Source organism: Calidris pugnax, unplaced genomic scaffold (assembly GCF_001431845.1).
Source record: "Calidris pugnax isolate Ruff unplaced genomic scaffold, ASM143184v1 scaffold38, whole genome shotgun sequence".
Taxonomy (NCBI): Eukaryota; Metazoa; Chordata; class Aves; order Charadriiformes; family Scolopacidae; genus Calidris; species Calidris pugnax.
The window spans coordinates 19,789,987-19,813,561 of record NW_015090995.1 but is presented as its reverse complement, the minus strand read 5'-3'; the positions used below and the strand labels follow the sequence as shown (position 1 = coordinate 19,813,561).

The window sequence follows — 23,575 nt, the reverse complement described above, 5'->3', positions numbered from 1 at the left end:
ATCTTTAAGGTCCCTTCCAACTCTAACCATTCTATGATTCCATGATCATTGCAAGGTGACTAATGACCAGAGAATGGCAGGACAGGCCTGGGGGTGTCACCATCACCAGCTCTGAGACCAGCGGGCACGGCCGGCATGGGGGCACAGACTCAGCATCACCCGTGGGGCATTTGTCCCTGTCACACGCCCGTTTGGGATGCTTCTGTGGCTGGTTTGGGGGTTTTGTTTGGATTTCTTTTGGGGTTTTTTGATGTTGCCCAGAGAAGCTGTGGCTGCCCCATCCCTGGAGGGGTTCAAGGCCAGGCTGGATGGGGCTTGGAGCAACCTGGTCTGGTGGGAGGTGTCCCTGCCCAGAGCAGGGGGGTTGGAATGTGATGATCTTTAAGGTCCCTTCCAACTCTTAACCATTCTATCAAACAGCCACTTGGCTCCCTGTGACTACGTGCCTCTGAGATGCAGGAGGCCGAGCCGCGGTGGTGGCTGCGTGTTTGGGGGTAGGAGGAGCTGAGGCCGTGTGTCGGGGGTACAGGTGCTGTGAGAGCCAATGGGGTGAGACAGGGCCCTGCCACAGCTCTCCTGAGGGGGACAGCCCGCAGGGACACCGCACGCAGGGCCTCTAGCCCGTGTGACACCGAGCCCGTCCCGGCGCTGAGGGGCCGCGGAGGCTGAGGGGCGGCGGCGGGGTCTGAGGGGCCGCCGCGCCTCCCTCCCTGCCCGCTGTGGGCCCGAGGAGGCGGAGGCAGCTGACGCCGCGGCCCGTGTGGCGGTAGCGGCGGTGGTGGTGGCGGCGGCTCCGCCCCGCCAGGCCGGAGCTGAGACGGAAGAAGCCGCCGCCGCACAGTCAGCCGCCCGCCTCCCAGCCGGAGCCCCGACATGGCGCTCTGAGCCCAGCCCCGGCCGTGCCCCGACAGCCGCCACCCCCGCGGGGAGCCCCGAGCAAGCCGCCCCCGCGCCGGCAGCAGGAGCGGGGAAGGAGGGGGGACATGGGCAGGGCCGCCGCTGGGTGCCCAGCGGGCATGGCAGAGAGGCGCTAAGGACCCCCCCTCTCCCTCCTTTACCGCCCGCCTTCGCGCAGCTCGGCCCCAGCCCCCGCGGCCGTGAGGTGAGCCGGCGGCGGGCGGGGGCTGCCGGGGCAGGGCGGGCCGCGGGGAGGGAAGGAGGGAACGCGGCCCGCGCTAAAGCCGCCTCCCCGCCGCTTTGTCCTTCCAGGCCCCGCCGCCGCTACCGCCGCCGCCGCCCAGGAGCAAGGAGGCCGAGAGAGGGGAGCAGCGGGCGGCGCCCGGCCGCCGCAGCCCGCCATGGCCCACTCGCCGGTGGCGGTGCAAGTGCCCGGCATGCAGGTGAGCACCGCGCTGCGCCGGTCCCAAAATGGAGGCGACGGGACCCGGGTTGGGCCCCGGCTCCGGAAGCGACGGTATTGCGGCCCCCGGGGGTGCGGGGTAGGGGAAGCGGAGCGGCCTGGGCGGCGGGGGTCGGCGGGAAGGCCTGGCTCGGCCTAGAGAACCGACGAGCCCTTGCCTGGCGGTGAGGGGGGGGGGCGGAGGTAACGGGAGGCCCTGGAGGGGCCCCGCTCCCTCGGCGTGCCCCGGGGCGGGGGAGCCGCGTACCTGCAGCCGGCCCCTGGCAGGCCAAGGGTTTCCCCATCCCCTCCCTCCCTTCCCCCTTTGTTCCGGGTTTGGCCGCGCCGCATCCAGGGAAGCACGTAAGAGCTTCTCTAACTGATTAAAAGGCGAAATGAAGTTAATGGCAGGGTGCGGGGCTGCCCCGGGCTGCTTCCCCCCCCCCCCCCAGCACCTTGCCATGGGTGGAAGGGTAGGAAAGGCCAGCTCCCCTTAATATCAGGGGGGTGAAGACGAGCACCGGTGGTGCCGGAGCGATGGGGCCAGCCTGCTGTGGGGAAGCCATCAACTGTCAGCAACCTCTCCTTGGCTGGGGATGAGGCCTGGTGTCGTTTCTCCATGTTGGGGTTGTACCTGCTTGGAAAACAAAACCAGCTCCTGTGTTACCGATTATTCGTAGGAAAGGTGGAATATCTCTCACTCTTCATCCTTACTCCGCTGGACAGTCCAATACCTTTATCAGATCTAAAGGAGCTGAGGGCCAAACTCATTTCAGTGGTGATTGTTGCTTGTCAGGCACTGGCAGCCCAGTCAGTGTTTTGAGCTTTCTTTTAACTTCTAGGATAGTCGTGCCTGTATAATGGTGGAGGTTTTTTCAGGTCAAATAACGTAGAAGCCTTTATGATACATCCCTATATATGCAAGGTTATACAGTAAAGAGTTGAGGAGGTTTCAGAACAGGATAAAATTTCTCTTCGTCGGGTGTCTTCATCACTTTTAGAAAGTGAAGAATTGATACATAAACAACATTTAGATATTAATTTAGGCCAGACACAATACTGAGGTTTGGTTTACCTTTCTGATTTGGAATAATTTGCAGGCTTTCTGAAATCAGTCAAATTTTGGTCATCCAGTGACTTTTTGTTGATATAAGAGGACATAAACTACATTTTTACAGCCTCCTTGTTCAGTTCCTGTATCAGGGTTACTGTCGTTGTGGTACATCCTAAAGAAATTTTGTGATAAAAGATTTAGAGGCTTTAGCCTGAGCTGCTTCTGTTGTTTTTGTTTCTTTTTTTTAGTGTGTTTGTATTTGGGAGACTTCTATTTCAAAACCCAAGTCTGTCAATTTCTTATTTTTATAGCTGCTTAGTGTATTGCTGTCCTATTTTTCATTAGCTGCCTTGTCCTCACAAAAGGACCTTGAAATTATTTAGAGTCCTGTATTGCGTTGTTAAACCAATAAACTTTATGTAATAGCATACTTAGTTCCACTAGTTGTTAGTTTAACCCAGACCCCTTAACAAATATCTGTAGGTTTAAAGGATTTTTTCAACTATTAATTTTGTGTAGCTGTATGTACCTAAAATATATTTTCCCATTGGAAATGGGAATTTTTTGGTGATGACTATTGCACAAGTCCTAAAAGTCTTAGAATACAAAGAAATAGAATTTGGTGCAAAACTATTCTGCTTACTCTTCTTTTGGAAGGATCATAGTACAATTTGGTTTTTGATTAAAAAAAAAAACAAAAACAACAACAAAGCAACAAACCACCAAAGCTGTTTTAGAAGAGTGTGGTAGTCTGAGGTATAAGGGTTGCTTATTTTGGTTTTTTTTTTAACCTGACTGAACTATTCAGTCTGGATCATCCAAGGATGATAAAGTGTCCCTGCTTCTGCTCAGTGTTAAAGTAAACACGTGGTGATCGACTGAAGACGGAATAAACAGGTTCTTCTGTGATGGAAGAAGATCTAATGGTTAAGTTAAAACTGTCACTGTGGCAGAGTGCCTGTCCTGTCAACCCTTTGTTGTGTGGTCTGTGTTGAGGGAAGGATTTTATTGAATATAACAGTTGGAAACTGAATTTGCCAGAGAATGTGTTACAAGTTTGAAGTCTTCAGATTCATTGTAATTTGTACTTTCCCTCCCATTTCGTTATACAAAAAAAAAAAAAAGTATCAACATAAATCCAGAAATAATGTATTATGTATTAACCATACTCCAAAAAAACGACTTTGACCGTTTATCACCAAAGTATAACATTTTTGACTGTTTTAAGATCTTTCGTCCTATGAAGAGTCAGGTTCCCTTAAAAAAAAAAAAAATCTAAACATGGAAAATTACAGAAAGTCACAAAGAGTTATTTCAGTGAACTTGGAGTCTGACTTTCAGTACCCTGGCAACAATGGAAGACCCAGAGGTAGTATTACCTGCTGCCCTTATGAGTAGTTAGAGAACCATTTGTTTACGTAGTGGTTGTGTTCTCGTTAACCTGTCTTGTGTCCCTAACAAAACCAAACTTTATACCTAACAATTTTTGCCTGTGCAAGCAACTTCCTAAACACATTTGTTTCCCTCAGTCCTCTGGAAGGCTGTACTCCATACAATTGTATGATGTTAACTTGCTTAGCTGCCAAACTTCTAAGCCCATTCAATAAAATCAAAGTCCTTGCTGAATGTATGAAATGATTGTGGGGAAGTTGAGCACGATACTCCAAATTATGACACTTTATACAGAATCCAAGACTAGAAGGAAGAATGAAAGGTTGATGTAGCTATGTGAGCACAGTTAAGGTGTCCGGGTTACAGAGGCACAGTTTGCAATGAGTTTGAATGTCAGGTTGGAATTTTTATTCAGTAATGTCACTGTAAATTTGTTCTTTTTTCTAATGGGGTATAAATATTCAAACTAGTTCTTCGTCTGGAATGCTTTGATATCTCATGGTGAGAAACTTGTCCACTGGCACTGTCTTCAGGGAATACAGCTGAACTCACACAGAGTTTCTGGATGTGGCTTGCAAGAGAGATGTTAGAGCCTTCCTGTGTCTTTTACCAAGCCAGGGCCTGTACTGAAAATAAAGCACAGAAAACAGAGCTGGAGTGAAGGTATTGGAGCCCTTATAGGAGTCCTGCACTACTGCTTTTCTCCTGCCCAGCAGGCAGGATGCAGAGTTTATGCAGGGTTATGTTTGTTTCAAGTGATCAGAGAGTTTAAAGTATGTCAGTCGTTTCAGAATGATGCATTTCAATACTTATAGTATTGGCAGCATCTCATACACTACTCCAAAACTGCTTCGCAAATGAAAGAGGCTGGAAACTGTTAACTTAAAGGTGAGTAACAATTAACCAGAAAAGAGTGGACAGTGAGGAAATCTGTCAGTCAGCATGCTAAATTTCCAAACTGGACTGTAAACTTCAGCAATGGAGCATCACTCAAGTAATAAATACCTTTTTTAGCTGGTAGTTTTTATGTATAAACTTTCCCTTTTCCTAGTCTAACTTGTTGTGCAAAACCTTAAGTCTGCAAAATACTCCTTTGTTAACTGATGGAAATGTTGATTCTTCTCATTTGCATTTCTTCTTGTCCGTATGCGTGTTTTTGGAACCTGGTTTGGGGCTTTATTTCTCTTTTTATTTGTTTCCTTTCTCATGGCTTTATTGGTAACTCCTGATCCTGCATGGCAGTAGTCTTGAGTGCAGTCAGAAAGGTTGTTTAGACCTGATCTCCATCTGTTTTTATTGGCATCCAGGCTATCTTGCAATAAAGAGCCTAACTTCCTCTAAAAGCCTGTGTGCTCTGATTCACAATTGAAAGATTGCGTGATTAAATGCAAACTGGGATGTCAAGGTGAGCTTTGCTCCCTGCACTGCTGGTCACCAGACTGACTGTAGGGCACTGCTCACCAAACAACCAGGGCCTGGCTGCTGGAGAGTCTCTGCAGGACGCTCAGAGGTACATCAGCTAGAGTCTAGTTATTGGGTGAGGTATACAGAAAGGTTAAAGGAAAGGTAGCATTTAATTTTGGAAGTGGTTGTCTTCTTTTTTCCAAGAAAAAAATATACGTTTTCTCTTAAGTCAGTGCACCTGTAGAAACGGGCTCTGTGGAGCCTAAAGCTGGTCTGGAAGTGTGTCAGATTTGGAGTAAACCTTACACATCGTGGTTGGAAGAACATGGTTTCTGTTAAGAGCAAGCAGTCTGTTTCTGTCAAATGCTTCGATGTTTCAAGGGTGGACATTAGAGGAACATAAACCTTTGAAGAAAGGTCCATTTGAGGATCTGATAACTCATTCCTCTTCTAGGAACTGAGGTGTGTACAGATGGTTACATGGTGAGTTTGAAAAGGCTTTAAACTTTTCTTATTTAGAGACAAGATTTACTTACAGGAAACTGGGAAGTCTAGGGCTTGCACAGCACCAGGAGACTTCCACAGTGCTGAGGAAACCGGGATTTCTTATGATTAAGCTATTAGTGATGAATACCTTGTCCAACTCCAGTTCCTTGATTTGTACTTTGAGTCACGGTGCAGGCAGACTGCAGGAAGATAGTGTTTTAAGACCCGTGGAACACGTGCCTCTTTGCTACTTGAAGCAGATATGCATCAAAATATTTGTGGAATTCAACACTGCGGTCCTTCCTTTCCTCATCGTGCTTGATGTACAAGCTGTATCATACACAATAGTAGTCTGCTAGCTCAGCTCAGCCTTTATTAGCTCAACTTGGTTCTTCCATCTCGTGCATTCTGATAAGTTACTCTGATGACAAAGAAAAGTAGGGCTCAATAATACTTGTACTGTCTTACTGTTATCAAAGGAGGAGGATAGAGTGAGCTCTGAAAAGCATTTGATACATGGGAGCTGTGTAGGTATAATCAGATGGAATTCAGCAGATGCTTTTATCAGGCTTAGAAGAAAAAAATCCACATCAGTCTTTCACTAGTAATTTTTGTGCAGATTTTACAGTTTTATACACGCTTAAAGTGCACTGACCTGGAATTCAGAGGCAAAGCTGCAGAGCATGGCACTGACCTGGAATTCAGAGGCAAAGCTGCTGAAGCTGCAGAGCACATAAACTCAGCTCGTCTCACCTTAATATCTCTGCTGTTCTGTACTCTCAGTTTTGGGCAGAAGATAATTTCCCCCAAAAGGTAAAAACATTACATCTGAAAACAGACTTCTACCTTTTAGAAATGTATAATTGTCACTTTTAGTGGCTTTTTTCTTTTCAATTTAACATTGAAAGGATTCACACTGGCTCGTTTTGAACTCCAGCATCTTACTGTCATGTTTCAGAAGTCCTGGTGAAAGTTTTCTATTTTCTTCTTTTCCTCAAAAAGGAGAATATATAGAAAGTAGTAACTCAGTAATATATTGCAATTTGTTGTTTAAAAAAATAAAACAAAATTCTTTAGATGCTTATTTTGAGGGGAGGATTGTTTCTTTATATATAGTAACTTTGTGGCACACTTTGAAGAGTACCTATGGCTGAATGTGCCTCTGCAGCAGTATTAGTCATATGAGACCTCTGAAACCTCTTAGTAAAGGTAGGCAAGCGAGTTATCCTCAGTTTTCATTGTTTTCAGTTGTCTCTAAAAGTGAAAGGATTAGTTTTAAATCTGAGAGTAAAAGTACCACTCGTTTACTCTTTGGTGATTCCCTTCAGCTTTAAGAAAGAATCACCAATTCTGGAATGAGAGACTGTTGTTTTGTCTTTCATTTATTCTTAGGAACTGAGTTTAGTAACTGACAGGCACTTGAAGGGTTCAGGGATGGGTTTGGGGGGATAAGCTTCAGGACAAACAGTACAAAGTTGGTTTTGAAATTTTTCTGTGACAATTTTCTGACATGCTGTAATTAGTGGCTGAATGTATGTTGTCTTTGCAGAAATTGAGTTGATGAGGCATTGATCATGTCAAGAACCTCTGTTCCAAATCCTGCTATTTCATTCTAACTTACAATAATTGAAAATCAAATTCCTTCCTAACAGTGCCGTACCAGTTTTTACTCTATTTTAAGAACTGTCATTTGTTCTTTAAATTTAAACTTCTATGAGTTCTTCTAGAACAAGTCTGTTCTGCTGATTAGATGAGGATCACTGAGCACACTCCTTAGCCCTGAAGGAGAGGCTTAAATCTCATGGGAGTGGTGCCTGTCCAGTGATACTCACTGCAATCCCTTCTGCCAGGGGGATTGCTAGCCAAATAAATCTGGGAAAAAGAGGAACTATTAACAGAGGGATTGACAAGGTAACAGTAGCTGGCTGGTCTGTGTCTCGTTCCTCCTCATATCTTGTGCACGTGGTGTTGCAGAGATAGTCTATGTTGATTGGATCCACAGCTTGGGCAAGAGCGTGGCTCCAGCTTAGATCCTTCTTTGTGAAGAAAGCTTTGAAGAACTGCATAGTTGACTTAAAAGTGTGAAGCCAAATGTGTCTTGCCAGAATCTGTATTTCAGTGGTCTTGATTGAAGCAGCGTATCTGGAAAAGCTCAGTGGCGTGATCTGTCTTGGATCTGTGTGGATTCTCTGTGCATTGGTGAAGGAGAGCAAGGAAAGAGAAATGTTAATTATCTGCAGGTTTTGCACTTGAGCTGTGGAAGGGGGAGCCTAAGAAGAGCCCAGGGTGGCTTCAGTGTTTTCATGAACCAGAAGTCAAGAACCATCTGTTCAGTCCTGGAGAATGTGGGTTGTTTTTCTGATTCTCCCTTGCTCCTAGATCTTCTGCAGGCTTTCCCTTCAACTGGGTACTGTTTTATATTCTGAATATTTGAATAATGTTGACTGGGAAGGGATCAGAGGGTGTCTATGCTTTGCTAGATGTCAAGTTATGTTTCAATGCAGGCTTCTGTGTTGGGAGCTGAATGCAGAATAATAAAAACAGTGTACAGCTTGGAATGACCATGAGTGTTGTGAAGTGCCTAAATGTAAAACACAGAACGAAAAAGATTGAATTTCTACTGATGTAAATCAATTAAAAACACACATAGTATTATGAGGGGAGCAAGATGGTCTTGCTGTTGATCTCACACCTAGGAAGGTGTCATCCGGCAACTGGTCACAGCAAGAACATTTTTACATTCCTGCACAGCTTTATTCCAGCCTAGTTGGCAAGAAGAATCTGAATTTTTTTTCAGGGTGTTTCTCTTCCTTCCCCCCCCCCGCCTTCCCTTCGCCTTTTATGTAATGAGATGCTTTGCCATGCTATGAATGAGCTGCAGAGTAATTGAAAAGGGATTTTTTTTTTTTTTTTGAAGCAGGCAGGTTGGTTCTGGCAGGGTAGGTTTTCTTGCTTCCTTTGTACCTCATTTTGAAGTTGCGTTTCTGGTTTTTCATTGTGTGCTTCTTGTAGCCTCAGGTCCAGTATGATTGATGTGATCAAGGGCCAGTATTCCAGAGGAGAGTATAGCTTTCAAGCTTGTGGTTGTCTAGCCTTGGGGAGAGGACAGAAATCTAGGATTCTAGTAGACTGGTGTGTTTGCCTTCCTTTCTCAAAATAGTCCTTACCAAAGCTAAAGGAATGGTGTGATATCCTCTAACCGTGGGTTCCCACTTGAGCTTCATCGCAGGCAGTGATTATGCCTGGAGAGTTATCTGTGGTAAATAAACTTGTGGCCTGCTCTTTAACCCACATTGTGTTTTGGAGCCATCTTTTTTCAACCAGTGTTTTTCTGCCTTGCTTTAATTTTGCTTAGACTGAAAATAAGTAATGACTACTTCAGTAGAGAGATTTAACAAAGGTACTTATGTGTGTGTTAAAGTGGAGGTCTTGTTGCTGCTTTCCAGTTGATGAACTGGCAAGTTAAAAAGCTGGATTTTGTTTTGTCCTGTCTGGGTTTTAGTACGAGTTTAATCTTTCTTACAAGAGGAAAATCTGTGTATCATGTTCTAACCTGCAGATAAAAAAATGCTAAAATAGCTTCTCAGAGCCTACATTTATGTAGCAGTTGCCATTTAGCTGTAGGTACTGAACCTCAGAATACTAGGAAGATGGTCGAAATGCTGTAATGATATAGTTTATTGCTGGCAGAGTTTTGACGTAGTTTTTCCTTTAAATGGGTGTGGCAAAAAATAAAAAAAAAAAAATTGTTTGTGTACTGATAAGCAGGCTGCTTGCTGAAAGGAAAGGCATACTGCTAACAGGAGGCTGCAGCCCATAAATGGGTATTTTTCCATATCCCTATTAGATGTGGCTTTTGTAATCTCTCTGCAGATTAGGTTTTACGAAGCAGTTCATAAAACGGCGAGGTTACAAACGTTCATCAGCAACAAGAAATTGCAGTAGTGCTCTTATCTTCTGGCTCCTGATTCAGGTGTATGGGCAGCTAGTTCAGTGAGGTGGGTTAATCAGCCATTCAGCAGGCACTTGTCCTGCTCTGTTCAACAAAGGAGAATAAATTTGTTTCAAAAGATCAGCCTGTTGAACTCTAACAAATGCAGAGCAGAGTTTGAACACTTTGGGATACCAGAACCTGTTGTTTTCTTGAACTGACATCTGTCTCCATCTAAAGATGCCCATCCTTCCTGGCTACAGGGTGTTCTGTCACATCTTTTTCAAACCATGTCAAAGACCTCACCAGGTGGTTTGTGCTGTTCTCCTTCCCTGAGCCCTCTGACTCTCCTGCTCCTTGGAGTTATGAGCAGACTGAAGGATGTGCAGCTGTATGCAGTGCTTTGGGGGTTTTTTTTTTTTTTTTTTTTTTGGAAGATACTGAGTGGTTAAAAGGTATTGACAGATAGAATAGAAGCGAAGTGGGACTCCATTTGAAATGTAAGGTTACTCAGTCACAGAAAAGCTCACTGTCAGGAGAAATTTCTCTTTGTGTTTTCTCTCAGTGCAGAATCCTCTTCATCAATAATTGGTGTAATTTTTTTTTTTTAATTGCCTTTGTCAAAGAGCTAATCTTTGGGCGATGTTGCTATTCTTTCTTTTTGCTTATTTGTGCTGTTTCCTAAGCCTCTTCATGTCGTGTTACCAAAGTGAAAGAATAGCTAAGAATAGAGGAAATGAGTTCAGTGGTTTCCATTTTCAGCACAACATGCGATTGACAGCTTCTGTCTGCCGCAGGTCAGAGATGGTTTGCAGATGAAGGTGATTCTTTCCCTAAAAATGTAAGAATGGGTGGGTTTGTGTGCTGATTTTAAAGTTTTGACAGTCATATGAATTTTCAGGCGTCTCGCCTTATGGCTGACTTGATGAAAACAAAGCCACATGGGTTTTTTGCTTGCTTATTTTTGCTTTTGCTTTATATTGAGGTTCTCTAGATTCTCACTAAAAATGGCAATGAGCCTTGTCCTTGTCAGATACGGGAGATGTTTCATAAAGAGTGTAACAGAGGTCAGGTCCCATTTAAGGACAGCAAATCTCAAATCTACTTTTTGCTACCTACCGTGTAGAAAAGGTTGATAAAGTAAAAGTTTGATACTTTAGAAAATCAAATTTTTTTAAAAAATACTTTTTCTCTTCAAAATGTATCATACAGTTCCAGTAAATATAATGAAGTATCTACTGTTCTGATGTTTGAGTCTTGAACAGGACTGCATGGTAGCATCAGTGTAGTGACATGTGAAAGTCACTGAGAAGCAGCAGTGACGGTACAGGACGAAGAAAAAGATGTCTACAGGTTCCACCCTTCTTTTGAATGTCTGCAGGTTCATTTTTTCTGCTTCTTTATAAGTAATAATGGATCTGCACCTGTGCCTTCATTAACTTCAAACTACTTATTTTTTTTATATATATACACACATGCCTATGGCACTGTTTGTGTGAGTAACTTTAATTGTAATAGGATTTTAAAATTAACTTGGTGGGGTGAGGTGGGGAGGAGCACCAGGAATTAAGATCTATCCCTACCTTTGGTGGCTTTATTGTAAAGAAGTAAAATGTTCCTTATGCAGGTATAATATGGAAATATATATATAATATATGTGAATATATTATTGTTATATGAAGAATATGCATGATGTGTAATTAATATGTGTATATATATAATATAGCTGAAACTACATGGAAATAGTGCATGGAAAGAAATTCAACTAAGAAGTATGTCTCAGCTGATGACGACATTACTCTAAGAAGTGTCGTATCCTGTCAGGTTTACCAATACTTACTTCCTCTTACTTTCGTTTTTCGGGGGGGTCTGAACAGAATTAAAACTTAAAGGGACTCTAGTATTCATCTTGTTAGATAAAGACATTAGCTCAGTCTCTGTCTGAGAGTCTTTGAAGCTTTGGTTGTACCCTTTAACGCTATTCATTAATGAACCTTCTTAGAAGACTCTTTCTGTGAAAGATCTGTCCTGCCCTGACGGATCCGAATTAGTCTAACATAGATACTGTTTCTTCTAATTTGGTGTATGTCATTAGATATCTGTATAATCTTGAAAGTTAGATATTGGGTGTGCTTTAACTTCGTTTCAGAGGAGGAAGGCAGACTTTGAAGAACAGGTATGTTAAGGGGAAGGTGGGTCAGCCAGTCAGTCTTGGAGCAGAATGCAGCCAGGGCGTTGCTGAGGAGCTGTGTCTATCAGAATAAAAAGAAAATACTAATGTAAGCCATACTGGCAGAATACTTGGTGCAAATATGCTGTAGTGTTTTTTAGCTGGGGCTTCTGAGCAGGCAGCTGGACTAAATGACCTCCTGAGATCCCTTCCAAGTGGAGTTATGATCCGGTGACTCTGTATGTGCATGTCATGTGTGTATAAACACGGACAGTAACAGTACAGGGCTGGAGAAGAGGGGAGGAGAGATCTTAACTCTGTAGTAGCACTGGGCTGGTGAAACGGTGCCTTCCTAAGCTCTGCAGAGGGCTTGTGTTGTCATGCTGGTGCTGGGCTGTTCCTCGTGCTGCCCAGATTGGAGTTGGCAAGCAAATGTGCCTCTGCTTGTCATACTCATTGCTGCTTTTGTCTGGAGAAACGGGCTTGGGGAGGAAAATCTTCCTGATTTGTCCACTTAATAGGTATTATCTTCGGAGAGGTGATGATGGAGTCCATACGCTGTCTATTGTATTGTTACCATCTGCTGCCAAACAGACGTGACTCCCCATAGAAACCAGTATTTATTTTTAAGAGACCAACAATTATTCATGCGGGCAACTTTCTAAACCTTTTTCCTGTTCAGTGAAAGACTTCTGAAAGAACAGGGAATAACAGCTGGTTGTTTTGCTCAGGAGTGTTCATAGTGTTAAAAATCTTAATTTTCACTGTAGTAGAAGCTTAGCTGGCAGTTGTACTGTAAAAACTTACTGGTATATATTGGGGGTGTGTATACACACTTTTATTTGCATAAAATATATCTCCATCCTTTTCTATGTCAGGATAAGAAGATAGGCGTTACTGCATTATATTTGTTTAAAAAGTTGTCTTTTAAAGTTTTGGGTGTTTTATTTTTTTTATTAGTTGTAGAAAAACATTCGTGTAGAGCAATAGTCTAAAAGACAAGGAAATTAAGAAAGGTAAAAGCAAATCCGTTTCAAAATGCGGTCTTTGTTCGAAGGCCATTTTAAGGTATGTAGTGTTCTAAGTTTGAAGCCTTTCCAAAGGACATTATCTCAATGTTAGAAGTATTTGCCCTTTCCCTGAGGTGTCCTACAGTCCCTTGTCAGCTTTGGTGAATAACAGATGTTGTAAAGCTGACTTTGCTCGCTGTGAGAGGATTTTCTCAGAATAGAAAGATGTGATTCTTCCCTCTCATGGTCCTGCACAGTTTGTTCTCCTCTTGTGCTCCCGTGTCCCACCTCTCCTTCCCAGGGCTGTACAGGTAGTTCTGCAGTGCCCCATCTCTCCCTGTACTCTCACGTCATGGCTTTAGGAGTTGTTGGACATTAAAATAGCCTTTAAAACTCTGATTCACCCGCTGTAGCTTGGGGGAGAGAGTTTGGAGGCCTGGCTGGTGTTTTGATGGCCAGGAAGTGGCTGTATATATAGGATGTATATAGGATTGGGTGGTGTGCAATTCCACTGAGGAGCCCAGAGGAGTTTTCTGCTTAAGGTTTCTCCCCAAGCAAAGCCCAGGTGTTGCCCTTTGAGTTCATCAAACGTTTATGATGGGTTGGATTAGCTGACTATGTCTGTGATTAAATTGCTTTTCTTTTATCTGCCTGGAAGTGTTTAACAGGTTTGAGCTCAAATCAGCAATAGCTATTAAGCTCCAAGTGTTTCTCTAAATGAAGGTAGTTTTTGTGAAGATGTGTATTTTAGGGTTAAAGAAAAGTTTTGCCAATCCTCTCTCTTTACTCTGTTACAGTTTCTTTGGGGGTGGGGGGGTGTCTTTGTTTATTCTAAATGCAGAGCTATCTGTTAATTATTCCTCATTGCAACAAATGTAGTTTAGGAACATAGTAGATTGCTAGCTAAGTGACAATTTGGCAGCTTAACTAGCAGCAGGGAAAGGCTGGGTGGCAGTTGCTGCTGCTTTTGTAACACCTGTCCCTACAATAATTTTTTGAAACACATCTGAAAATAGATTTTAAATTTAGATTTTTTTTTTTCTAAGTTATGTTTAAAATTTATTCTTAACAGTGGCAGGAGCTGATGCAGTAGTATATGGCTGTCTTGGCAGTTTGAAGGTTTGCTGTTTGGGGGTTTTTTATTTTATTATTTTTTTGTCTAACTAAAAGCTTTATGGGCCTAGGATGATTTTCTTTCCCAGTAAAATAATATTAGTTGTCCCAGATTTCAGATGAAAATAGTATTCATCCTGTTTCTTTTCTCATTTGCTTTGATTATGTATTTGTTCATCTTGTAAGTCTTTCACTGGATCTATCAACAGAAGAAAATACAAATTTTTTTTTTTTTTGCTTAATTATGTCTCTGAAGCTGGTGTGGGTTTTTTTTTTAAATTTTGTTTTTGTTTTATCTTTAATGGAGCAGAGTAGTAACGAGCTCATTATGGACAAAGGGGAAATTCCTCATTCTTCTTTCTTTAATGTGCTGCTTGGGAACAGCAGTGTGTCTTGTATATTTGCAAAATCTAAAAATCTAACTCCACAGATCAGCATGAATCTGCCATGCTGCTTCACGTTCCGTCTTGTGATAGCACGAATGACAGCATGGTATATATGAACAGTGAACTGATTCTGCTGAAAATAAACCTGACAAATCATACGGTTGACTCTTGGCTAAATCTGTCTCCTGATTCATCTCGCCATATTGTGAAATAAATTCTGGTTCTGGTAGAGGAGAAGAATTGACAATAAGGGCTCAGTAAGGAAATAAGACTGTCCATTTTAGATTAGGTTAACATAGTAATGTATTTTTTTTTCCCCAGTAAAGATTTTTGCATACATTTGCAAGAACATCAGTGTAAAGATGTATTCTGGAATTTCATGTTGATACTTCAGTGTTTTGCGATCTAGCGTAATCTGTGCTTTGGGTTGAATGTCTGCTTTTGCCAAAACTGTCACTTCTTTTGCTGGTTCTGAGGTTTGGAGTGTGAGAAAGATCTAAAACAAAGCATCTATTTCATATTTTCAAATGTTGCTATCGAGTCAGAGGGCTTTTTCGGGCAGATGTTTCTTGATCAAAGATTGATTTGTGCAATCAGTTGTCCAGTTCTGACAGCAGAAATGTGTTTAATTCTGTTGTTCTGCAAAGCATGGGCTGTTCTCTTAGCACGTCTGGCTTGCCTCTTAAAAACACTTTTCTGTAAACTTTCCTAGTGTGATCTGAAGTTTTGTGCTCTTAAACTCTGGAGCAAGTCATCTGTATCTTTCAGAAGTCACTGCTGTAGTTTTGGGGATACCTAAGGTTCTCCAAGCAGCCACATATCCTGCTTTTATCTTGAAGGGAAAAAGAGAATTTGCTTCCTTTTTGTTCTCTCTCATGACTGTTTGAATGGAGCTGAGACATCTAAAATATTTGTATAGTAATCAATCTGCTCATCATAAGAGTAGTTAATCAAGAGATATTCCAAGGCAGGTGTCCTCAGCAGTGCCATGCTGCCTGGTGCTCTGCTCCAGCCTTCTCATTCCTTCTTTCAACATCTCCTGGTCCCTTTTGCTCTATTCTCTGTCAGCACTTTTAGCTGCCCCGAAGATGTCCCATCTCCCCGGATCTCAGACTGTGCCAGTGTCCTCTCAGAAGGAGCTCCAATGCTGAATGACTTGCCTGGGTGCTTTCTCTGCCCAGGGCTTTTGGGTGGGTAGAAAGCCCAGCCTTTTCTGCCAGGTGATGGTGGTGGTGGTGGTGCTTCTGTGCCACTAATTGCATTCCCCTGTCTGCTGAGTTACTGCACTGATAGGATTAATATTAAGAACAGCTCTATTCTTTCATCTTAAAGGGTTGTTGTGTAGGGAAGTGAAATGAGGTTTGTACCTGACTCTCTCCCTGTTGAGGCTCATTTACCTTTGACATAATTGCATATAATGTATCTTCTGTAACTAATAGCTGAATTACAAGTCAGCGTGCAGTAAATAAATTTATCTGATGCGAGCCTTCTAGTGATGATAAATCTAGATGAAGTGCTTCTTGAGAAGTAATGAAGGCTAATAACTGGGAAGTATATTAAGTAACTCATGTATCTTTTCATTTTTTTCCCTTTTTCTAGAACCATAGAGCAGACCCAGAAGAACTATTCACAAAACTGGAACGCATTGGGAAAGGCTCCTTTGGTGAAGTCTTTAAAGGAATTGATAATCGGACACAACAAGTGGTTGCTATAAAAATCATAGACCTTGAGGAAGCAGAAGATGAAATAGAAGATATACAGCAAGAGATAACTGTTTTAAGCCAGTGTGATAGTCCTTACGTAACAAAATACTACGGATCATACTTAAAGGTAAGGTATAGTATTGCACAAAGATTTGCTAACACCCAGTTGTGTTGAACGTTGCTAGAAGAAAACTCTAAAATTGAGGAAGAGTTAAAAAAGGTCGAGTTGGCATGTTTAGTAGGCTTTTGGTTTCCCTTGAACAGAGCTTTTCAGTTTGTTTTGCTCCTTTTGCTGCTGGTGCTTTGGGGCTGAAGTCTGCACAAAATGACTAGAGAATGAAAAGAGTTGACAGAGGATTCCTGTTGCCATTGCTGTTGGTCCAACCTTGGTATTCTCTCCTCCCTCCACAGTCTCTAGCACAATTCTGTGGCCTTTCTGGGGAAGAAAAAAATACCTTCATAGCTGTAGAAACAAAAACCTTTCTTTGATATCGAAAGAAACCCACACAGTGTAGAGATGTATTGGTAATTATGCGGCATAGTAGGCCCGAGACAAAGTAAAACTGACATCAGCAGGGTTGTGTAACTGCTGTGTGAAATGTTATCTAAGGCAGAATTTAAAAACAAACAAAAATGAAAACCTACAGAAATCCAAAATGTTGAGTAAGTCTTTTCAACTTGCAAAACTATCCAGATATAATCATCTTAAATACTGCTTAGGGTGATCTGCAGTGCATACATGTTTTAGATGGTTTTTAAAACAAACCATTTAATAAAAGCTGAAGTGCTAACCATAGTTAGAGCTATTTTAAATGTCTGTGTGGCTTTGTTTGCTTGTATTTGGGTTTTTTGTTGGGTTTTGTTTGTTTGTTTTGGTTTGTATGCTTGTGTTTGGGTTTTTGTTGGTTTGGAATTTACTTTCCCGCATCATAGTATATTAGAAAAAGCTGGTTCTTCTCAAGATAACTCTGAATTCAGCCTCTGGAGCACTGCACAAATGCTACTGCAGATCCAGGCATCATCAGTCTTTTTTTTACAGTACTTTATTTTTTGTGATGAGCTAAATCCTAAATATTATCCTCCCGGGTATCCATCACTTTACCTTTGTGTTGTAAAAGCCCAGTTGTTTGCCCTGAAGTACAAAAAGGTCAAGGTAAATCTTGTAAAAGCGTTTTTGCATGTTAAATTTCAGAATTAAACAGTGATTTCAGCAGCTGTAAATGGGGAAATGAAACCTTGATTTGGTGGGGGTTTTGTTTGTTCTCTTTGGATGTCTTTTTGAGGGGTGGTGAGTGGAAAAAGCCTTCTAGGTCATGGATTGAATAGGGTAAGAAAATAGTCTTTTCATTATTTACAGCAAAGTAGATACTGAAAACAAAAAGGATATTGCAAATCTATATAAGTACCTGTGCATCTCAGTAGATTGTCTTTGGCCTTGTTATGCAAGTCTTTTGCTTTCTGCCCCTTTTCTTAGAATAACTATATTTACATACCTATCGGTGATATAAAACTTTCAACTTCTGGTTAGTTGTTTTTTTGGGTTTTTTACTTTTTAAAAATCCTGGCAAATACAGGATCATGTTAATGCTGCCGTACTTCTTCCCCACTGTTTGAGTTCTTTCCATATCTATTGTAAATGGAAAATTTCAGAAAGATTAATCCTGATCTTCTGTTTACTTTTCACACATATTTTGGGGGAAGGAAAATTTATGTGTAGAGGTGTTTGTGGAATTTTGGTTACTTTTCCATTCCTTTAAGAAATTCCTTTTTAAAAAAACAAAACCCTAAAAGTGGTTCACAGGAATGTCATCCCAGACTAGCATGATAGGTAATTTTACTGCTTGCTGTTTCCCAAGTAAATAAATATGTCCACAAATAAATGAATACTTTTAGTTCTGTAATTAAAAATAAATGAATAAAATGACTGTTGAAGTAGTATCTTGGCTCTAAGCTTTTCTTGGGCTAGATTTATCCCTGATTACTAATACCAGATCTTTCAGCTTTAGATTCTTCAGGGGAAAGAGTGTTTTAACTTTCTTAAATGTGCAAAGAATCTTTTATACTGCCTTTTCATTTTAGTAATAATAGGTATTTTAAAGTTGCATCTGTCTACTTTGGGTTTTTTTTTTACTTAATTGCTATAGCTTTTAACTTTTTATTAGCTATTACTCTGAGAACAGCTGACAGCCGAAGTTTTTAGCTATGTAGTACATTGTTCATGGTTTAATTTCTCTACAGTAGAGATCTTTTGGAAACACAGAAATAGGTACAGTTGTGTATTATGATTAAAGGTTAAAGACCATGGAGGCTAAGTTCTGAAAATTAAAACAATTTATTTCTTCCAAAGCAAAATACTAGGCTGCAGAGATTGATAGTGGTTTGCTATGGATATGACTGGTACAAAGATCACAGTCAAAGTGGTCCCGTAGGTTTGTTGGTGAATGCTTAGTTTTGTATGTAAAGATCACTTGAGTATTCCTAGAAATACCTTTTAAAGTAGTGGTTGTAACAAGCATAAACATACACTAAATACAAGGTATTTCAAAATTCAAGAGAGTTTTCTTTTTCCCTTTTCATCCTCCTTTATTTACAGGAAAGCAAAGCGGTTGAGCCAGTCTGCCCTCTTTTAGATCATGCTTATGGAATAGAAATAGTTTACTAAAATGTATCAATCATACATGTAGCTTTCTCTTAAGCTCTAGGAATGGCATTAGAAATGGTTTTGAGTTTTGCACTGTATTTTGCACTTAGTATTTTCCTGGCTATACCAAAGCAAACCCTCAGTGCAAAGGCATTCAGGTTGCCTAAAACACAATTAATATTTCTTAGCTGAGTAATCTAGATCGAGTGTAAATCCTTAAATTTGATAGTTTTTACTTTGAAGCAACTACAATGGAGACCACACGTTGGCCTTCGTTTTTTTCATGTTATCCTCAGTTCATCCAGTTGAACTCTAATGAAATGTATTCTGTTGTTACATATTCTTGGGTTTTTAACCAATTTTAAGTAAGCTTTGAATAAGCAGATTGTTCTTGTCATCAATTTGTAGTCAGTTTCAGGTTTTCCTCTGCTAAGATAGCACAGTTGATAATGAAAGGTTGTTATGACTAAAACATGACATAAGAGATGTTAACTGTGAGGGTTTTCTAACTCTAAGAGATGTTAACTGTGAGGGTTTTCTAACTCTAAGCATTTCAGAGGAGAGACCTTATTTTTGTCGAGTCCATTCTACGTATCCTGCAGCTTTAGAGTTTCCTGGTACTTTAGGATGGAAAGCCAGCCCTGTGTCTGCCTGCCATGGAGTGGCCTGGGCTCAGGGAGCCCAGATGCTCCTGCTGCTGAAATGGGGAAGGGAAGAGTGTCTTCATTTCAATTATTTGACTTACTAATTGGTAACTTAACTCAGCTGCTGCCATGTAAGATACTCTGAGTTGTGCAGCCTAGCTGCTCGTTAGCTACAGCTTGTACATCTGACTTGTAAATGTGATTTTAAAAATACAGAAAGGCATTCAGGTTGCCTAAAACACAATTAATATTTCTTAGCTGAGTAATCTAGATCGAGTGTAAATCCCTCTTAAGCTCTAGGAATGGCATTAGAAATGTTTTTGAGTTTTGCACTGTTTAAATCAAAGAGACTTAGTATTTTCCTGCCTATACCAAAGCAAACCCTCAGTGCAAAGGCATTCAGGTTGCCTAAAACACAATTACTATTTCTTAGCTGAGTAATAGAGTGTAAATCTTTAAATTTGATAGTTTTTACTTTGAAGCAACTACAATGGAGACCACACGTTGGCCAAATTTGATAGTTTTTACTTTGAAGCAACTGCAGTTGAGACCACATGTTGGCTTCGTTTTTTTCATGTTATCCTCAGTTCATCCAGTTGAACTCTAATGAAATGTATTCTGTTGTTACATATTCTTGGGTTTTTAACCAATTTTAAGTAAGCTTTGAATAAGCAGATTGTTCTTGTCATCAATTTGTAGTCAGTTTCAGGTTTTCGTGTGGTAAGATCGCACATTTGATAATGAAAGGTTGTTATGACTAAAACATGACATAAGAGATGTTAACTGTGAGGGTTTTCTAACTCTAAGCATTTCAGAGGAGAGACCTTATTTTTTGTCCAGTCCATTCTACGTATCCTGCAGCTTGAGGGTTTCCTGGTGCTTTAGGATGGAAAGCCAGCCCTGTGTCTGCCTGCCATGGAGTGGCCTGGGCTCAGGGAGCCCAGATGCTCCTGCTGCTGAAATGGGGAAGGGAAGAGTGTCTTCATTTCAATTATTTGACTTACTAATTGGTAACTTAACTCAGCTGCTGCCATGTAAGATACTCTGAGTTGTGCAGCCTAGCTGCTCGTTAGCTACAGCTTGTACATCTGACTTGTAAATGTGATTTTAAAAATACAGGCAGTCCCTTAGTATTTTTTTTACCCAGCGTTGCAATGTTATTTGTCTTGTTATTGGATATTTTACCCTTTAAAAACCTTGCTAAGCATTTCAGAGGAGAGACCTTATTTTTGTCGAGTCCATTCTACGTATCCTGCAGCTTTAGAGTTTCCTGGTACTTTAGGATGGAAAGCCAGCCCTGTGTCTGCCTGCCATGGAGTGGCCTGGGCTCAGGGAGCCCAGATGCTCCTGCTGCTGAAATGGGGAAGGGAAGAGTGTCTTCATTTCAATTATTTGACTTACTAATTGGTAACTTAACTCAGCTGCTGCCATGTAAGATACTCTGAGTTGTGCAGCCTAGCTGCTCGTTAGCTACAGCTTGTACATCTGACTTGTAAATGTGATTTTAAAAATACAGGCAGTCCCTTAGTATTTTTTTTACCCAGCGTTGCAATGTTATTTGTCTTGTTATTGGATATTTTACCCTTTAAAAACCTTGTCATTGGTAGAGATGGCCAGAACCTTCTTGAGGTTCTTGAGATAAAGCTGATGCCAGGTTTCAGTTATTGTTACACAAAAAGGTACAAACTCCCCATATCTTTGTAATTTGGGGTACCGATATATCTTGAATTGTGGCCTTTGAATGGGATTTTCCATTGAATTAGTCTTGGGGCTTAGGTATTAGTCATTTTTTCTTATATTTTCATTGGGTATCCGGCAAGATCAGTGCTGTTTTCAAAACATACTGGTAGGTGATATACACACGTATATATAGTCAAAGAATGCACTGCAATAAACACAGTTATTTACAGTAGTAAAATGTTTTACCTTTATATCGTGTCTTTCACAAATGCATGTAGAATTGTACAAGCTTACAGCTGTATAATGCAACTTTTGCAGCTGCAAAATAACTAAAATCCTGATGTAGATGTCTCTAGATGTTCATATTTGTGGTAGGTCAGGATCTAAATTTTTCTCATCATCCCATCTTGCACTTTGATTGCAGTTAACATCACACCTCAATAAATAAAACATTGGCTGAGTAGGGTACCCTGGAAAGTGATACCACTCAGCAACGCAGCAGCGCGAGTTATATTAGATGAGCTAAAATGAGTGTTTTCTGCAAACCTCATGTCACGTCAAAATGTATTATTACTTTACCAGTTCAGGCAAGAAAAAGAATAAAGGTATTAAAAGTTATCCTAGTTCTGGCATGTTTTGGTTACGCAAATTTGTGAAGGTTGATAAAAATGCTTGAGCTGTACTTTTCGTCTGTTCCCAAAGAGGTAGGTCTTCTCTGGATGTCTGAAATGTCATGATTATTTTCCCTAATTGTGCAGTCTCGCCAAGAGGTTTAAATACCTATCCTTGTGACTGTTACAGACACCTGGGCTTACTCTTTTCTTTTGCAATTAAAGCAAGCCTGAAGTTATTCTCAGTTTTTCCATATTTGATTATGGAGAGCTCCTACAGTAGCGCTGTACTTCCACTAAAATTGTACAGCATTTTGTGCAGCAAAGCCTCGAGACAATCTAAAGATACTCTTTGTTCTACATTGTCTATTTATACTTCATTGACCTGAAATAGCTAGGAAAAAGGTTGTTCAAACCTGACTAGAAAATACCCGCACCCGGTTACAGTGGGTAGTATCAATTTCTTTGAGACATGACTTCAGAAACACAGGACTTACTCATTTTCACCCGATACCATTTTCAGCCAGTAGTCAAATCCTCCAAACACGTCTGGTAACCACAATGTTTGCCTTAAACTGGGAGTTCCTTGCAGGTCTTTTGGGCTGACAAAGTTGAGCTTTATAAAAACTGCTAGAATTAGCCAGCCCTTCCCTGCTGATCTCATAATATTGGAATAGACTCTCATAAATGCTGTGGTTTTTAAATTCAGTACAAACCTAATAGAGCACACTTTGTTAAGGTAATTGGATGTGGTTCTTTTAGAAACTGCACCTTTATTTGCTTGTTGAGTTTTCTTTAGTTTTCTGTCACCACTCAGGCAATAGAAAGCATACAATCTAGAATGCAAAAGGCTTTAAAAAGGAATTCTGCCATAAGTTTGTGCTCGGTTACAAGGAGGTAGCACTAGTAAATATTTGCTGGAGACTTTAACAGCATGCATGATACATCACCAGCTATGGTTCCGTTGAGTATTTTTAATAACTAGGTTTTATTTTAAATAAAGAAATGTTTTATTCACAGAATTTCTTAGAGCAGTAGCCCATAGATTAATATTTGAGTTTCTTCTGACACGTGAGGGGACTCTGGCAAGCAAATAGCAGAAGATCCCAGTTTTGAAACATACGGTCTGTAGATCTGAAACCAATTTTTTCCAGTTTTGTTTATATGAACCAGCCACCTTTTGCGGCTGTGTACCAAGCGCAAAGGTGGCATCTAGAAATGAATCTTAGAAGTATTTTTCAGTTCTAGTATTTGAGATATCTCCACTAAGAAAGCACAAGAAATCCCATACTCCCAGAGGCTGAGATTCAAAGAGCGCATAGTGAAGGAACGTATGTACTATCCGATATTACTATAAATAATAATAAAAAAAGTATTCCTAAGGCAGGTTCCTTAAGTCATACTGTTTATTGAATTTGATTGCTCTTATCTTTGACCTTTTCACGGCTGATTACAAACCTCTGATTGGAAAACCTGGGAAATGGGAGGGTTGTAGGTCTGGTGGTGCTGTTGCTCCTGGCTGGTGGTTGTAGAGCTGTACAGGCACAGCTGGTGGTGGGCTGCATCCCTGGGCTGTCAGTTGGCACTTCTGGTTGGATTTGACAGCTGAAGCTGGAGCCTGAGGACATGTTAGATACACACTTGGACGTAGGCAAAGAGGCACATGGCAGCCTTAAGTTCCTCTTGTCTTCAAAGCGTGCTCGTACTCTCTCTCACTCAAAAGAAATTTAAAGTTCCGAGTATTTTCCTCGGACGTGAAGCGTGGAAAGAAAGTTTCCTATTAAAATTGTAATGCTTCTGTATCACAAATGGCTGGAATTAATAATTATCGTGCAGTTCTTTTGTAAGAACTACAATCTTGCATCAAAACACCTAGTTTAAACTTCAACCACCACCAAATGACTTTTTTTCTCTAGGTTCAATTCCTTTAGGTGGAATCATTTTAGATACGAGTTAGCAGGAAATTATTGGGGGGGGGTGTGTGTTTTGTTGCGTTTTTTTAAAATATAGA

The 23,575-nt window shown here is 41.1% G+C and overlaps 1 protein-coding gene across 2 annotated transcripts in view; it reads left to right on the top strand.

Moving 5' to 3' along the window:
• Positions 1–808: 808 nt before the first annotated feature.
• Positions 809–23,575, top strand: part of STK26 (serine/threonine protein kinase 26) — a 34,149-nt gene continuing 11,382 nt past the window's right edge. The window contains exons 1-3 of one of the 2 annotated variants that reach the window (XR_001413480.1): positions 809–1,102; positions 1,210–1,340; positions 15,885–16,115. Coding sequence is in view for 1 of the 2 variants with exons in the window: in XM_014955250.1 (XP_014810736.1) it covers positions 1,299–1,340; positions 15,885–16,115 (273 nt within the window). In the remaining variant the exon portion in view is untranslated. The remainder of the gene's footprint in view (positions 1,103–1,209; positions 1,341–15,884; positions 16,116–23,575) is intronic. The other variant, XM_014955250.1, reaches the window with a different exon arrangement.